Source organism: Rhipicephalus microplus, chromosome 7 (genome assembly GCF_043290135.1).
Source record: "Rhipicephalus microplus isolate Deutch F79 chromosome 7, USDA_Rmic, whole genome shotgun sequence".
NCBI lineage: Eukaryota > Metazoa > Arthropoda > Arachnida > Ixodida > Ixodidae > Rhipicephalus > Rhipicephalus microplus.
Window position 1 is genome coordinate 30,107,824 of NC_134706.1, and position 18,840 is coordinate 30,126,663.

An 18,840-nucleotide genomic window follows, 5' to 3' on the forward strand; every position below is an offset into this window, starting at 1 on the left:
TCTCTCAGCCACCCTCACAGCGGCAACCGCTACGCGCAGAAGAGACTCGCTCAACTCTCGCCTGCCACCAAGGCTTGCCTTGCGCCAGGGGTCACCGCCGGTGCTACCACTGTAACAACCATGATGATGATAGTGGTACTCAATGCGAACACATCATCTAATGCCCAGTGGTTGTAACCTAAAATGCGGCTTTTGGGCGAGACACATGTGCCACGCGGCACAAACAACTTTACAAGGGGTGTCAGCGTTCCCACATTCTTTCAACCTTAATTCAAACCATATTTCGAAAAACAATGAAGTTAGCTACACAAGCTTTAACAAATAAAAAATGACATCACATGTTTCTTCATAATGTCTGTGCACCACGACACTGCCGCTGGTCGACACTGCTGCACTGTCCGGCTCGACTTCATCTCAGTACCGGTCCCGCAACAGCAACGTTGCCGTCGGCGCAACGAACCGTCAATAGCGCTGACACGTCTGCCGGTTGCGACCAGCACTCACAATGGCGCCGGACTGCAGGCAGTTGCGCAGGTCCCAGGCATCTCCATCGCCCGACCATCCAACCGCATTCCTGGCCAGCGGCACTGACGATGTACAGAAGACAGCCAGCTGTGGATTACAGCACTCCCGCTGCGTACATTCCAAAACACTCGACAGAAACAATGGAGCAGGACCTAGGGAAGGGAGCTTCGAGCTTTTTGCCCACATGGTACAATGGTCAGTACTGCTAGCTAATATATCGGCGGCGTCCGAGATGCCCAACAAAATAAAACAAAAATCTCTTTTTGCTGACCCATTCATTCCAAGAAAAAAAAAAAGTGAGGGAAGAAATGTTCAACACCTCCCTGCCATGATCTTCCTGGTTGTGCCACGTGTGACAGGCGGCTGCGCAGAGCCTTAGGCCTAATGAGTCACTCGGCAACAACCGGCATCCACCCAGCCTAGGCGTAGAAGAGGCAGCCGCAAGGAGACGTCCACTCTGTAAGGTGGCCCTATCGCTCGCCGCACAAAGCAGCTTACCGAGCGATCAGCGTCCGGACGGTGTTAAGACACCCCGGCGTCGAGCCGCAATACCAGACAGCTATGACGCTCATCTCCCTGAGCCCAAAGAGATAGAAGGAGCTATTTACAGAAAATCAGACCTACCACGAGGCTTCTGTACTCATTTGCTTTGGGCCTGGCCTACAAACCACGTGCTCTAAGCCTTGCTCACCCCAGGATGCAGACTGCATGGCTCTCGTACTCAACTGAACAACTTTCTTTAAAAAAACAACAACAAAAAAACTTGCTAGCAGAAAAAAAAAATAAAAACTCAACCTGCCGACAAGTTCAAACACGTCACAAAACCAATCTCCTCGCACTCAAGAAAGCACACCGCCGACGCTAGCAATGAGAAGTCTCCACTAAACCTACTCTTCCCCGGCTCAAACAAAAGCCTGTACCGAACTGCAAAAACTCGTCCAATACTCCAAGAGCTCCACGTTGGGCAGCCAGTGTGGGGTATCGAAATGGCGAGCGCCACACTCTTGGAGTGAGCGGACACAGAAGACGCGGTCGGTACAAACCTTACAACACACAACACACATACGTTTAACTACTTTATCATGACGATATCATCCGCCGAATTGATACATCAATCGTTATCAACAACCTAGGACATCCGTACACAATATGACCATACATTCCATGACAAACACAATAAGACACCCAAGGCGGCGTCGCCAACGCTTGACTTACCACAAGGGCCACCCCCCCACCCCCGACGTGGCCCGAGGTGCCATGCGCCCAGGACCCACGCTAGAGACAACCGTTTGCGACAACCGCTACGTGCAGAACTCTCGCCCACCACCAAGGCTTGCCTTCTGCCAGGGGTCACCGCCGGCGCTGCCACCGCAACAACCATGATAATGATTGCGGTACTCAACGCGAACATGTCATCTAACGCCCGATGGTTGTAACACGAAATGCGGCTTTTGGGCGAGACACGTGTGCCACGTGGCGCAAACAACTTTACAGGGAGTGTCAGCGCCTGACAGGCGTATCTTATAATGATGTGGTAGTTTTGGGAAGTTAAACCCCACATACTAACCTAAAATATTGGCACTTATAAATGGAGAATATTCAATGCACCGACCAAATCAGACGAAGCGGCACCGAATACGTTCTTCTAAAGTTTCGAATATTCTCAAACCTCACTTTAACGAAGTTGCATTTTACACGGAAAAAGTTCTTTATAACCGAAAATCTGTTATAAAGTTTTATTCCCAACACTATATCCATTGCAATACCATTATTAACTTTCTTCATTATAACCAATGTCTCGTTATATCCAGTTTGTTATATTGCAGTTTGAATGCATTTGCACATCTTTACAGAGAGGGTGAGGGACTTGAACAAAGCATGTTTTTTTTCAGGAGCCAACCTTCGATGGGTCCCTGGCTGGCCACCTTAGAGGAGGAGACGTACCGCGGTTTCTTACAGCACTGCGGGAACCGGCTACAGCGCTGGAACATCTGGCAGGCGTACCACTCGCGGGGCACCACGGGAGCTCACAAGAACAGTCTGCCCATCGAGGAGATTCGCTCGCAGCGGCAGGCGCAGGCCAAGGTGCTCGGTTACCCGCACTTCGCCGCCCTCTCCATGGAGACCAAGATGGCCGGCAGCACGGAGAGGGTCAACACGTTCCTCGATAGGTAGGTGCCGTTGATGGCGCGTGCGGCACCACTCTGTGGCATGTTATTCTGGAAGTTGCTGCTTGTTGGTTCTCTCGGGATCAAAAAACGAAGGACACAGTACGTAGCAGTGCCAACAAACTATCAATCATTGATTGTGCCTTCGATACAGCATTGGTTACTGTAGCAACTTAAGAAAAAAAAAATTACTAATGGCAGAAGTGTTTGCTTAGAATTTCAGCATCACCTTTTTCAACTAGATTCATGGCAACACGTGTATTTTAAGTAGCTGTACACGTGCACCCATTTCTTATACTTATATTTCCGATGATGCCTTTCATTTTGTGAGCACCATACAAATCTCGGATGCGTGAACGATGGTAAATGCACTCTGGTTGGTTTCTGACACTTCACGAACAGCCCCACACACTGTCTTCAGCGAGTGCCACATGCGTGTTAGCTCGAGACCACACCTTGTAGAAAGACAAAAAAGGAAGCCTGTTGATGAGCATTCGTCATAAAAAAAGCTGGAAGCATGGACACTGATAAAAGAAGTGGTAAACAAATGGCACAAGGTATAGCTGTCGACTGAAACACTGTACAGTAACAGAAACAAGGGCTACAGTTTATCAACATATGGTAAGAACGCCAGCGCGCCTTTTGATCGGGTACGTGCGGGGACCCCGGTGAAAGTTCACTTCAAGAGTTTGACATCTCATCTTCATGCGAGTCAATCGAACGCTGGCTTATGTGACCACTTTCGGTGACATCTACATCTTAGTAAATGTGCAGCTTGATGTTCTGTGCGTAAAATTTCGTGCTTGATAAAGAATCGCCGCATCATGATCGCCGTTATCTTGTGGCATCACATTTTACCTGTTCAAAAGACTGCTCATGGTTGGAAATGTGGCCAGCAATTCCAACTTTTGTGATCGTCAGTACAGTGCTTGCTGACTAGCAAGCTTGGCACTTCTGTTGTACTCTTTGTACTCATTCTCTGTACTCTCTGTCAATCTTTCTCTCTCTCTCTCTCTCTCAGTTTAGTGGAGCAGGTGCGGCCAAAAGCCCAGGAAGAGCTACAGACGCTCACGGGTTTCTGTCAGGAGCGAGGTTTCCGAGACCAGCTGCAACTGTGGGACGTGCCCTACTGGCGTCGCAAGCAGCGCCAAGCCCTAATTGCCAGGTGAGCGTAGTAAGAGAGAGTGGGCGCCGAACGACGGCAGCGAGTACAATCCCCCTACCCCCCCCCCCCCCCCCCCCGCCCCGTGGAGCCTCCCGGGCTCCGTTTTATTCCCTTCGCCAAGACTCGCTGCGCCAGCGCCATCTCGAAGACTTAACAGACATTACAGTGAAGACCAGCCTTGCGAGGTGTCACCACATAGCTTTGCTGCTCTTGTAAAACCTCTCAGACATTGTCAACTGAGAGTTTCTGAAGCTGTACAAATTATTGACGAAGCCTTGCACACAGTCTAAAAGTTGTTTGATGATAGATTACACTCCCTGTAAAACTGAGACCTGAAAGCCTGCTTCACACTTGGTAGCGCATTAAAGAGACTACCTAAAGTCTGCCTTGTGAGGTGTTAATGTGTTGCAGGATTATAGAGTTTTGTTATATGTCGTATCCTTCCATGGAACGTTGTTTTTCAGTGGCATCGCCACGGTGTCATTGATCTGTACCACTCATGAGTGTCTCAATCGGACCCACAAAATTCCAATCCCGCAACCACTTAAACATGCTAGGTTAAATTTGGCGCACGTTAAAAAAAACAAAAAAAATCACGAGGTCGAAATTTCCGGAACCTTACCGTGTGCCATCAAGTATTCACTGAATTAGGATTTCCCTGACATGTACAATTCTCCCTGTCGGCTTTTTGTCTTGTCCTTCAGAGGGCTCTTGTTCTAGCACCACAAAACTCAAGGAAGCCTTTCTATTGATCAATTTTTTTCTTCATTGCTTTAGATCATGAGCACAATGCATATATAGTTTCAGATACTTAAACCTCAGTATGCCCCGCTGCGGTGGTTTAGTGGCTAAGGTACTCGGCTGCCGACCCGCAGATCGCGAGATCGAATCCCGGCTGAGGGGGCTGCTATTTCGATGGAGGCAGAAATGCTGCAGGCCCGTGTGCTCAGATTTGGGTGCAGGTTAAAGAACACCAGGTAGTCGAAATTTACGGAGCCCTCCTCTTTGGCATCTCTCATAATCATATCGTGGTTGAGGACATTAAACCCTACATATCAATCAATCAAATAAACCTCGATATAATAAATTCGGATACAACGAAATATGCGTTATAACAAACTAAGTGACCAATACCTTTGTCATAGCCACAGTGATATGAATACTCATAGATAATAAATTTTAAAATATAACGAAGTATTTTTGTGGTAGATGTGGCTTTGTTATATAATATATATAACCTGATCTTTTATAACATTCCCGACCCAAACCCTAAAGAAACATTTGCAGAATCTGAAGAAATCGTCACCCGTCATTGTCATGATCACTTGAAGTTCACCGTTGACCCTAATCACATTGAACGCGCATATCGCCTAGGACGCCACACAGGAGGCCATAATCGGCCACTCATTGTAAAATTCAATCAATTCAAAACTAAAGAATCTCTACTTTCTAATGGCCCCAAATTTAAGGGAAGCAATTTCAGTGTTGGTGAAGATTTCTCTCATCCCGTTAGAGTTGCTCGTAAAAAACTGATCGCCTTCGCTAAATCAAAATCTACTTCCTACTCATTGCGGTTCAAAACATTGCACATTGGTACCAAACGCTACGTGTATGACCACTCCACAGATTCTGTTCAGGAAATGTTGTAGCAATTGCCCCATCATCAAAATAGGCCTCACCGCCCTCGATCCGCCCCTCGATCAAACTTATTGCTCTCTGCTATCTTTACTAACATACGCAGCTTTATTCCAAAACGTGACATTATTTCTAATCTGGTGTTATCATCTGATAGCAACCTTCTGATACTAACGGAAACATGGCTTACTAGTGACGTGACTGCCGGCGAGGTACTCGCTGACCTACCCAATTTTAGAGTGTTTCGAAACGATCGCAGCGGCACGAGAGGAGGAGGAGTACTCGTCGCTGTCAGTCACAACATATCCTGTTCGTCTATAAACATTGTGTCCGACCTTGAAATCTTGTGGCTTAAATGCCATGCCGCACCGCACTCAGTTTTACTTGGCGTTTGCTATAGGCCCCCTCACAGTACTCCCGATTTTTCTTCTAAGCTCAATAATATACTAAGCGAAATAACGACCAAACACCCTAACATGCATGTAATTCTGTTTGGCGATTTTAATTTTCTTAATATCGATTGGGCAAGCCAGCCTGCACCAGCGGCTACGTCAAGGGAATCGAACGACTTCCTTGATGTATGCCTTAACTTTAACCTATCTCAAGTTCTTACAGAACCAACCCGCGATACCGATAACTGCCAAAACATTCTGGATCTCATATTAACCAGCTATCCCGAGTGCGTGTCCTCCATTGCATACCTGCCTGAAATCAGTGACCATAAAGTCATTCATGCTGACTTTGTGATTTAGCCTGCTTTAGCCCCGACCATTAAAAAAACTATCCGTTTGTATGATAAAGGAAATTACGAAGCAATTAACTCTGAACTAACGAATTTTTACTCCACTTTTGACACTGCCTTTTCTCATTATAATGTAACCGAAAACTGGTTGATTTTCAGAGATAAGCTAAACGAAATGGTTGATAAATACATTCCCCAAATTAACATCAATCCTAATACCGCCCAACCCTGGTTCAATAAAGCACTGAAACGATTAGAAAACAAGAAAAAACGCTCCTTCCGCGCAGCCAAGTCCCGTAACACCCCTGATGCATGGAACATGTACAAAGCCGCCGAATATGCTTATCTGCAAGCCATACGTCACGCCAAACACTCATTCTTCCATTCGGACGTACCGAACATGCTTAAGAACAACCCCAAAAAATTCTGGCAAGTCATAAACCCACAGGACACGCGCAATATAACACTATGTAATGAGTTAGGGGATGCCCTAAGTGACACGGAATGTGCACGCGTGTTTAACGCCGCCTTCGCATCCGTTTTCACCCAAGAAACTGAGTTGTCATTTACCATCCCTCATGCGAACTTTGATTGTACCATGCCACCAATTACGTTTTTTCCCAGCGGTATTTCATCACTAATAGACAAAATCAAACTTTCTTCTTCAGCTGGTGTAGACAACATTACATCCAAACTCCTGAAAAATACTAAACATATCTGTGCAGCGTATCTGTGTCTACTATTTTCACAATCAGTTTCAACAGGAATGCTGCCTCCAGATTGGAAGCACGGAAAGGTCGTTCCAGTCCACAAATCAGGTAACAAACAATCACCATTAAATTATCGTCCCATTTCATTAACCAGTGTACCCTGCAAACTCCTCGAGCATATCATCTACACACATATCATGGACTTCCTTGATTCCAATAATTTTTTTCATCTTGCACAGCATGGCTTTAGGAAAGGGTTTTCGTGTGAAACGCAGCTAGCTATGTTTGTTCACGACCTGCATGTTAACCTCGACTCTAACCTTCAGACTGACGCCATCTTCATCGATTTCGCAAAGGCATTTGACAAAGTTCCTCATGAGCGCCTACTACTAAAGCTTGCCGCGTTGAATTTAAATGATGACGTATTAGCATGGATTAAAGAATTCTTAACTAATCGTTCGCAATCAGTTTCCGTCAACAATCAAATGTCTAACACTACCCCGGTAACCTCAGGTGTCCCTCAAGGGTCTGTCCTAGGCCCGCTTCTGTTTTTGATTTACATTAATGACCTACCATTACATGTATCTTCTAACATATGCATGTTTGCAGACGACTGCGTTATTTATCGTAAAATAAACAACGTTTCGGATAACACGTCTCTTCAAACTGACTTACTAAGCTTACAGGGTTGGTGTAACCTTTGGCTAATGGAACTCAACCCTAACAAATGTAAAACTGTTTCCTTTCACCGCCGTCGAAATCCGATAGTATTCCCGTACCAAATTGCTGACACAAACCTCGAATTAGTTCCTTCCTATAAATATCTCGGAGTAACCCTTTGTAGCGATTTAACCTGGGCAACGCATATTACGAACATCATTGCATCTGCTAACAAAACACTCGGGTTTTTAAAACGCCATTTGCGTCACGCTCCTAATAATGTCAAATTACTAGCTTATCAATCCCTCGTAAGGACGAAGATAGAATACGCATCAGCCATTTGGAGCCCGCATCAAGCATATCTCATCAATCAACTCGAGTCAATTCAAAATCAAGCCACACGATTTATTCATTCTACGTACTCTTACGACATCAGCATATCAGCACTGAAAACAGAATCTGGCCTATCATTGCTTGCATCTCGTCGCCGCATTTCTAGTCTTTCCCTTTTTCACAAGTTTTTTTACAGCTCGCTCGGCAGGCCACCATACATTCTTCCTCCGGCACGCATCTCCCATCGCACTGGTCACCCGCAACAAGTTGAGCGGCCGCGTACGCGCACCGTCACTTTTTCGTCCTCATTCTTTTTTCGTGCAGCTACGGACTGGAACGGCCTTTCTAACGAAATCACCGCCATAACCTGTCCTACCACCTTTTTGAACACCGTAACAAACTACCTTGCATTGTAAAAAAAAAATGGCTTTCACGTTTTCATATATGTACCCACCCCTTATGTAATACCCCTTCAATGGGGTCTTTAAGGTAATAAAATGAAATGAAATGAAATGAGGTGTAAGTGTATTCAGATTTTGCGAGTCTAGCCCAGTCATTAAGACACTTGCTTCTGAAGTGTTGGGGCACAGGTTCGAAGCCCACCAACAGAGTGAAGGTCCATCTTGTCTAAATAATTATTTCTTTATGATGATATAGCGTGGTGACATCACATCACAACTCACTGGTGACGCGGGGCATGCGGGTTTTTGTACCACTTCATTCGCCTGTCGTGTTTTGCTCAAGGGAACGAGACCTTCAGTAAAGAAAGTCTACTCACGGGCAGAACCAGATCTAATTCATCCGTGTCTTTTCTTCGACAAGGGCAGACTGATTCGTGAAATTATTGTTCTCCTGAATTAGGCTGCGTTTACAATGCTTCCGTTTCGACGTTTTGTCTTCTATGTGTGTTGTCCGAGTCGTGCTCTTATCTTGCCCCTTGAGCATATCTTCAATTTGAAATTTTCGGCTCATTCGAGAAAATTCTTGGTGCTATGCACAGTTCGTCAAGAAGCATCTGTGTTGTGTATAAGTGGTGGGGATCAACAGACCTGCCTACCAGCCACAGCAGCATGCAGCAGTGCTCACTTTTCAGCACGAACGAAATACAAGAACGCTTGTCCTTACAAGTTCATCTGCGCTCCCCCATTAGGGTGGGCCTCATTAAGGGGGTGTGATTTTGGCTTGCACAGCCTCCTACTCTAAACAGAGAACTGCTTCATCTTTGACTTATTAGCAGGTACCAAGTCTGCAGCCACCAAGCCGTACTCTGTTACAACCAAAGAGAACATGTCAGCTCTATCCACAGAACCGCCTTGTGCCTGACCTTCACCTGCGAAAGGCAGTCTTGCTAGCCGGTTTCTGCTTGAACCGTATTTTCCCAACTAACGTAACTACTACTCATGTTAAGGGTTAAAAGTTCTTTGATACAACCTGAAGCATTAGGTATTGTTAAGCAGAGGCGTCAGAGTTCCGAAGAAGTTTACTGGGACATTCGTTTTTCCAGCTTAAAGCAACCACCTCAAAAATTTGTCTGTGCGGGGAATCCCACGATCTGAGACGCTATAGAGCTGCTTGTTGTCATGAAAACGAGTAAGCACTGTTGGACGGAGCATTTAAGTCAATTCTCAGTGTGCGGGACTGGGATGGCTCTGGGCGAAGGTGACATTCTTTCCTCTTGTGTAAAAACCAGCAGTTCCTTGTGCATTTGTGCATTTTTATGGGCACAATAACGTACGATTGATCGCTTTTGTGGCGACTACGCGGTGCAACTTTTCCGGCCACTCAGGCGGCGAGGCGACTGAGATTTCAGTGAGCTTTCCCACTTTGGCTCCCTTTGAGGGAACTGCGGCATGGTTTTGTTCCTTTCCGTCGGCTTTCGTGAGAGGCGGCGAGGGCAGAAAAGTTAAAAGAAAAAAAAAAGCCATAAACTTTTTCAGCAATAAGTAGTTGACCCCGGTAAAGTTCTTGTTCATCTTCACGGTATCCTGTGCTTGTATTGATTAATACGAATTCAGGATGATACAAATATTTTGCGTACTCCCCACATATTTGTACTGAGATTCTGCTGTATTTTCGTCACCTCGTTCATACACGGCACAGTAGTACTGTCATTTGCTTGGCTGCATGATTTAATATCGGAACCGTCACGAAGCCCACTGTGATCCACGCGTGCGCAGGTTTGACGAAGCAGCAGTGCGCGAATACTTCCCACTGCCAGCCGTGCTGGAGAGCCTCTGGCAGGTGCTGCACGACCTGCTAGGCATTACCGTCCGAGAGTCGTCAAAGCTGGCAGCCAAGGCGTGGCACTCTGACGTGCGTGCCTTTGAAATCCTGCATCCTTCAGGTGGGTGAGTGAGCTGCGGGGAACCCAACGCCATACATGCTTTAGCTCGGTGCACCATACCTTTTTCCATATTTAATCCACACTCCGTATTTACACTCTGTATTAAAAAAAAACAGCAGTCTCTTGTGCATTTGCCTAAGATGGCTAAACCGCTAAAGCTATTTTATTCTTTTTCTTCCCGGTCAATTGTATTAATCCTCCCTCCCCGAAAGCTTTATGTGCCTCATGTGGCTTTGCAGTGCGTCATATATCGGCCCACGCTCGACCAAGTGACTATTGTGATGTTATGGTGTCATTATGTGGTGGCATGATGTCGTGGCATGTGACGTCATAATGACATCATGGCCATAGTGATGTCATCACGAACTCGCACATCTTGGCGACCTGTGATGTCACGGTGACATCATGTGGTCATAGGGTGACAGCATCACCCTATGATAATTTTTTGCATCACTCGTGTTGACACTGGGGCTGACGGTTCATTTTACGCGTAGAAAGAGGCATCTAAGGTGTTAACCTTACAACGTAGGGGCATGGTTGAAGGTCAAGTAGTCAGCAAGTTTCGGCTCCAACGTTACTGTGCCACGGTGGTGTATTCTTGCGTTGCCCCAAGGCACAAGTTATGCACGAAGTGTTTTAGTCGGATTTTACCCTCACTGCAGTGCTGTTTCTGTTGTTTTTAATATCCTGCTGAAGTGTAACTGTGAGCAGTGCGTGCTCTGTCACGATTAATCATTTTTTTTATCTGGCCTTGTTCTTTCAGGTGAGCTAGCGGGCAGTTTCTTCCTGGACCCGTACGCACGAGCAGGCAAGCACATGGGAAGCTGGACTGAGCCGGCCAGGGGTGAGTGAAAGTTGGACACATTTAGCGCGCTCACTTTGAGAGCCTTGTTGTGACTTCATTTCGGAGACGTTGCGGCTCATGTTATCTTCAAGAAGCGAGAAACAACTCTGTGCCTTTGTCCATGCTGCTTGTCACGTCAATGCTGCTAGAGCCAGTATATACTGTATTTTTGGCCGTTGAATGTGTCAGGTTCATGTTTGCCTCAACATGGCTGTCCTTTTAATATAGTTAAACCTACTCTTATGGGAATCGAGGCAAGCTCGCCGCTTTTGCCCGGGCTTTGCCGCCTCTTTCTCCGTTCTCATGTCCCGACATGACTCCCCTGCTCTGTGGTCTGCCGTGCTAGGAAAGCGAGAAGTGACGCTTAACCCCTCTCACTCGGTAGCGGATGTCGACTGTGGCCCTGCGCGCAGAGTCTCCCAAGAGGTTTCTCGCGCGCGTTGGGAGTGAGAGAGACCTCTCCGGGGACGACATGGGGGTAAGCACGCTTTTCTTTTCTGTCCGTCGGCTCCCTTTGTTTGGGGCTGGTTCAGACTTCGCCAACAGCGCCTTGCGCCCGCGGCGAACGCTTAACTTATGTGCCCCCCTCCCCCCCTCCCTTCTGAACGCTAGGCCGAAGAGCGGTACGCTGTTCTAGTGTGTCGTCAAACTGCGCTGACCCGTATCTCTCCGAAGCCAACGCGAGTGCCTTTACAGCCAAGGGAGTTGTGACCTTGAGTATTGGTGCTTATGCGTGGAGAGAGGGACGAAGAACGCTTTGCACCTTTGCTTGCGCAGCTGTCGGCAGTGTGTGCGTGTGTGCCTCGTGCGCGTGTAAGTGCGTGCCCGTGAAGAGTGCACGTCATGGTTTCATCTCGTCGACGTGGACATTAGAGGTGCTTGGGGCCCTGACCCAGTGCCGTCAGACAGTCCGGTCGTGCCCTGCTCTCATCCGTCAACGAGAAGCCCTATTGCCCCTTTTCCACCATGGCTCCTGCGTGTGGTCAGCTGACAGCAGCTATATGCTGCTGGCCAACGCTAGGGCGCCTCGCAGCCAATTCCGGTTCGGCCTCCCTGATCCCTAGCGAGGCCGTGCTTCCCAGTGAGGTTCCCCCGTCTCCATCGAAAAAGTCGGGGCCTCCAAACCACCACCGAAGCGGCGTTCGTCAGACTCGCGACTAATCGAGAGTAGCAACGAGCCATCAGAGAGCCAGCCCCCTTTCGTGCCTCTGGCCTCACACACAGGCATTGCACCCAGTAGACATTGTCACACCCTTCTGCCCCTCCACGTGGGGACGCTATCCCGCCCAGGCACCACGAACTCTAGCTTTACTTCTTTTGCTCTTTTTTTTTCTTTCCCAAACATGTTATAGTCATGTGTTTATTTTGTTAATGTTTTTTTCTCCTTTGTCATCATTTTTTTAGCAACAGTTACAGGGCTGGACTGAGGTTAGCTGTTGCTCATAGCAGTGTCATTTTAACTGCATGGGTGACGTCCGGCTGCCTTTGCAGACAGGTAAAGGGCGAATTTAGGAGAGGGAAATGTGGGAATCGAGGCGAGCCTGCCGCCTCTTTCTCTGTTCTCATGTCCCGGCATGACTTCCCTCCTTCGTGGTCTGCCGGGCTGGGAGAGCGAACAGTGATGCTTAACCCTTCTCACCCGGTAGCGAATGTTGACTGTGGTGCCGCGCGCAAAATCTCCCTAGAGGTTTCGCGCACGCGTCGGGAGTGAGAGAAACCCCTCAGGGGACGACATGGAGGTAAGCATGGTTTTCTTTTTTGTCCGACAGCTCCTTTTGTTTGGGGCTCGTCCGGACTTCGCCAACAGCGCCTGCGGCGAGCGCTTACCTTATGTCGCCCCTCCCCCCCCCTTTGGAACGCTAGGCCGAAGAGCAGTACGGTGTCCTAGTGCATGGTCAAACAGCGCCTATCCGTATCTCTCCGAAGCCAACGCGAGCGCCTTTGCCCTCGCTCGAGCAATGGGACCTTTGTTCCAGTGTCTCCATGAATCACTTTTACCACGGAGACGTGCTCGCGGCACCCTGTCAAGTACTTCTCGCTCGTGGCGTGGATAAAACCATTTGCTTTCCCGTCGCGCCTTCGCAACGAGCTCTGTACTGCGTTTTGGTGTTGCTGCAGGCAATAAAGTGTTGCGACCTTGAGCAGTACCGTGTTCTCGCCACGGCAAGCGTTAACGTGTGCCCTACGGATCGCTAAGACTGGACACACCCTAGTGGTCCTTGGATACCTGTAGTGTACACGTATCCTTCGGAATACGTCTACACTACGTGTGTTATATTAAAAAATTTGTTATAAATGATTATTCATTACACTGCATCAATTACGAAGCTCTTGGTCACTTAGTTCATACGGGGCGTAGCACCTATTCTTGCCTGACACCTCCGACATTCCGATGTCTCGCAGGCAAGGCGCAGTGTCCTGCTGGGCAGCTTGCTGTGGTTAACATAGTGCTAAGCGATGCCTCTGACACTTTTTTGACGCCCCTTCAGGCTGAAACTCCTTGCTGAGACAGCCTGCCTGTGGCATTCGTGGCGATCCTGCAACACTCTTGTCGAGCGTAGCACCTGACACCTTCAACCCTTTGACGCCTCTCCCACAGGGCGCAGTGTCCTACTGGGCAGCCTGCCAGTGGCCAACGTAGTACTAAGTGTACCGGGACCACCCGTGGCCGGTCTGTCGTATGGGGAGTTGGGTCAACTGGTGGACCAGATGGGCCACGTGCTGCAGAACTGCCTTAGCCGGTCAACGCACGCCCACATGTCAGGCAGCCGGGGCGTCGAGTGGGACCGGGTGCAGGTGTGCGGCAACGTCCTGCACCTGCTGCTGTTGGGGCACCACCAATTTGCCACACGCCTGGCTGCCCAACCCCTGACCGCCGAAATGCACGATGCCTTGAAGGCAGGTAAGACATTGAAGCTGCTCCTACGCTGGCGAACTGCATGCTGAAGCCAAACACGGTGGTGTTGAATCTTGAAGAGATTACAAAAGAGTTCTGTACTATATAGGTCATTCCATACAAGAAATATTTTCGACATTGAAGATATACTCGGAGGGATTCTGCAACCGTCTGACACACTCGATATTTCATTAAACGTATGTTCTATACATGGGGGTTCGACTGTATATTTTGTGCTCAGGCATGATGGGCGGGCATGCTGCAAACAACTGTACTGACTTGATTTCAACGAGGTTAGCAAACATCGCAGTCAGTGGCTACCAAGCTTTAGTCTGTGGCTACCCAAGGTGACGCGGTCATGCTGGGTAGCCACTGTCTATGTGTTGCGTCGCACTCTGTAGTCGCTGGTCACGCTGCACAGTCAAATTCCAAATATGGTCACTGCGACGTCGTGCATGGTAGGGGCTGGTGATACCGGGTAGCCATATTTCAGGTGTGACCGGTGTGGTGTGACGTAAGGTAGCTGCGTTCCCAGCGTGAACAATGTGACACCTAGCCGATGTGCCCGCATACCCGTCGTAATTTCATGCTGACATTTGCTGGGTCATGCTGGCCGCATGTGATCTTGACGTGGTACCACTGGTCATGCAAGGATTCACCCTGCTGCATTACTCTTTCTATCTCGAATAAAATGTTAAAGCTGACAAGATGACATTTTAGGTGCCCTGTACGTCACTCTCTACCTTCGAATAATAAAGGGCTCGGGAAAGATATGAAGAGAATTATTAGAAGGCCTGGTCCTAACATAGGGCTCAGTGATTAACAGTTTAATTTTTGAGTCGTGCTTGGTGACTCCGCTTCATCAGTTTTTCATTTTCAGTCTATCTAGAACCGAATGTAGAGGAACCCGAACTTGTCATCAGACTGGTTGCTAGAAAGAAATCCGTTTGTATAGCGAACCAGGTGTTTGTAAAAATCTTCCCACCTCCGCTTTGTGAGCATTGTCGAAACAGAGATGCTTATGCCTGTCCTTCATCAGGCCGTATTGTACTTCTGTATTCTTGAAGTCTTCTGTTCGTACGTGCTTCGCCACGGCCTTTCTTGCGTTGACTTCGCCATATTTTGTGGTACACTATACGAAATCTGATGTATATGACATTTTCTATAATATTCCACATTCCATGGTATAGTATATAATCTGCACCATTGTCGTAGATTTATGCGCATCTGCCTTTGAAGTGGATACGTTGGCGTCTTTTAAAGTTGTGCCCGACCACAGTACGGACTGACAGGTGGAATTCCAATCAAGTTGCTGAGCCCAATGTGTAACCCCTTAACCGAATTCCGTGCTTCTTGCTCCACGAGGCTTCCTTCTTCTTTTGACAGCTGACAGGCACATGGTGGCGTGGGACCTTTGCTGGCAGCTCTACTACTCCAAGTTGGACCTGGAACTGCATTCCCGGTGAGTGCAGTCCGACTCGCGGCAGGTTAGGGCGAGCGCGGGTCCGTTCGCATCGCCGCTCCCCCACGCCACGATGTGAATCGGCGCGATTCGCAGGACCGACTTCTGGGCCGACCTGAGTCGAAGGCTGTGGCCGCAGTTCCTACCGGTGGCGAACGACGCAGTTGCCGAGAAGCGCCTCTGCTCGATGAGCAGCTTCCTCACGGCACCGGCCGCTCAATTCTGCCCCATCTGGGCTCAGGTGAGTTTTACTGCGTAGCCGTAATTATTTATTTATTTATTTATTTATTTCGACATACTGCCAATCCCATCAGGGATTTTAGCAGGAAGGGCGTGAACATAAAAATTCGAATAAGTACACAATAAAGACATACATCGCGATAAAGTACAGAATGAAACTAACAGAATCGGATCATTTAACAATTTCAGATCAAAGAAGGCATAAAACATTAGTGTAAAGAAAAGTTGTCAGAAGAAAATAAACGCAGCGACTTGGTTGACACATTGGTTGACATATTGGCATATGCATCAAGAAACACAACAAGAAATCACAGCAATAAGAAACTACCCTACAATATAGCGAAGTATTTCAAGGAAGGGCAAATTTATACACACTGAAAAACAGAAATATGTTCAAGAATGTCTCCTGGGTGTCGTGTGTTTTTCGGGCTTGTGCGAATATCCGAGCGCTCCGAACATTCAGATGAGTATTAATGCATTCGAATTCGCTTTCATTCGAACTTAAAGTGTTAGAAATTTTCGAGGTATTCGAAGTGAACGAATAGGTGTATATATCAATTTGTGTGTAACCATTTGTAAAGGTCGTTTCACTGCAGTGGTCGGCTCCTGTACCGTGAATACACCTTTTCAGGGAAAATCTGCACTGCAGCAATGTTTTACTTCAAAGCTGTATGTACAAATTACCCTCGCATCGGTTCTTCCTTTTTTTTTTTATTAGAAGCTTGTTATACTGGCTAATATGCTCGAGGCATAGTAAATTTTGAAATGTAGCATATTTCACAGGTTATCACTTGCATTCTATTGAAAGTCAAATCCTGCTAGTATTCAAAGTTTCTTCCACTTCCTTTGAACTGAAAAGTATGACATTTGCACTTGCCTTATTTCAATTTTATAAATCTATAGCGCAGGCTAGTTGGGTCATGACAAATATGCTCATTATCGTTATAGTATGTGATATAGACTAGCATCCAACCCACTTATAAGGATACCGGTTTTAACAATATATTGTTTAGAACATTATCGGCTTACCACTGCAACAGATTTAGCTTGTCACGGCCCCAGCACATTCACGGCGCGCAAATGCGGCTTTTTTTTTTCTTTGCGGGTTTTCTTTGCAGCCTTTAAAAAATCGTATACGTAAGACCTTCTTTGCCGCAAATAATGTAATGGGGTTTCCGAGAACTCTGCAAGTACAATTGGTTGCCTAAAATTTATATTTAGCGAATCAGATAAATAATTATAATTAAGAAATTAATTACAAAACAGAAAACTGTTTGAAGTGTGCAAGGTGGCTGTTGGTAATATGCAACTGATTATATTCACCTGCCTCTAACATTGTATTTTTTAACCCCGGGCTAAAGATAGCTGGGGCATCGGGTACGCCACATAAGAAAATATTAGCATATTTGTCATGACCCAACTCTCTGCATAATGTATATAATATTTTTATTGGAATAAAGCATGTGCAAATGTCATCCCTTTTCGGTTTAAAAGAGGAGTGGAAACAACTTTGAATACCTAGTAACAGGGTTTCACTTTTAGTAGAATGAAAGTGATAAGATGTAAAATATGTTACATTTTAAAATTTACTATATTTGGAGAATATAATCCAGCATAACAAGCTTTTAAACTTAAAAGAAGGAAGGATTATTGCGACGGTAGTATGTTCATTTAACATAAAAGTGAAACGTCATGCCCATGCAAAGTTTCCTTGGTGTATTCACGATATAGCACTGCTTAGGTGCAGCAATACCAACTTTAGAGGAGGAAGGTAGCATGCAGGATAGTGTACACCTATTCGTTCATTTCGAGAAATTTCCGACAATTTAAATTCGAGTCAAGGTGAAGTCAAACACAATAATATTCCAAGTGCTCAAATATTCGCACAAGCCCAGTTTTTACTGAAAGTCCAGCCCTGCATGCCCGTCTTGTGGATTATAGTTGCTTACGTGTCATTTGTCGTTATTCCATGGGACAGATGATCGCCGCAGACGTACTCAGCGAATTCCAGAAAGCCGAGACCTCGTCTGAAATCAGCAGTGTGGGAAAACGGTAAGTGCTCGGTGCCATTGACACACATTTTCACACCTTTAGCGTTGAGTGCATACCACAACGTTGGTCTGTGATGAGAACATATAGCCTCGGAGAACACATAGCCTCTCGGCAATGGCCGAATCGCAGACAGCGCCTGTTTGCAGCCGGGCTGTTCAGGTTACTGGGATTACCGTTGCAAAACGGTTTGCACGGTCGGCCCGCTAAACATTGACTTGCTGTGCGCAGATTCCGGGAGACCTTTCTGGAGCTTGGAGGAACAGTCAGCGGCAGCGAAGTGTGCCGGCGGTTCCTAGGTCGCGACCCCTCGTCGGATTCGCTTTTGGCAGTGTACGGCTTGCAAGGAGAACAGAGGCGGCATACGAAAGATCAATCGTAGTTTAGAACAATAAATATGTATTCTAGGAAAAACGATCGTCTTTCTGGCAGTGATAAATGTTTTCAAGTAATCAGAGGTATACAGTGCAGTCCACTTATAACGATACCACATATAACGATATATCGGTTATAACGATGGGTCGACTTAACAGTCTCATTTTATGCATTGGGGCTATGGGGAAAAAAACCATATATAACGATATGTTATCCACCGCATATCGGATACAACGATGAAAAGTTTGCCGTGGACGGCATGTTTCATTCAGAATAATCGTAACATTTAGATTGATAAGTTCCTCTGAAACGAACTATGCCGAGACAAGACGAAAAGTTAGCGTAGGCGAGTACGTATCTGCCGCCACTGCAGCACAGCGCCGGCAGCGCGTCCCGGCCGTTCAAAAAGCCGAGGAGAGCATCGCGAGTTGGCGCGACGCGCTACAGATGGCGCCAGCTGTGTCACGTTTTGCGCCTCGCCGCGCGTCGACCGCGGAGAGGCTGAGAGAATTAAAAAAAAAAAATGCGAAAAGCAAAGCGCCGCGCTCCGCGGCTCCCCGCCTTCTACAACGGCAAGCCGGCAAGCTACTCGTAGCTTGCCGAACGAAAGCGGGAAAGAGAGAGAAAATAAAAAAAGCGAAAAGCAAAGCGGCGCGGCGGCATCGGGGCGGGGCCTCGTTGGCATTCCGGCT

The 18,840-nt window shown here is 47.1% G+C and overlaps 1 protein-coding gene across 1 annotated transcript in view; it reads left to right on the plus strand.

Moving 5' to 3' along the window:
* The window catches only part of LOC119179638 (uncharacterized), a 39,322-nt gene extending 21,135 nt beyond the window's left edge, over positions 1-18,187 (plus strand). The window contains exons 7-15 of the mRNA XM_037430759.2: positions 2,418-2,696; positions 3,715-3,858; positions 10,116-10,282; positions 11,046-11,126; positions 13,726-14,028; positions 15,409-15,484; positions 15,581-15,725; positions 17,703-17,776; positions 18,005-18,187. Of these exons, the coding sequence (XP_037286656.2) occupies positions 2,418-2,696; positions 3,715-3,858; positions 10,116-10,282; positions 11,046-11,126; positions 13,726-14,028; positions 15,409-15,484; positions 15,581-15,725; positions 17,703-17,776; positions 18,005-18,155 (1,420 nt within the window). The 3' untranslated portion in view covers positions 18,156-18,187. The remainder of the gene's footprint in view (positions 1-2,417; positions 2,697-3,714; positions 3,859-10,115; positions 10,283-11,045; positions 11,127-13,725; positions 14,029-15,408; positions 15,485-15,580; positions 15,726-17,702; positions 17,777-18,004) is intronic.
* The last annotated feature ends 653 nt before the right edge of the window (positions 18,188-18,840 follow it).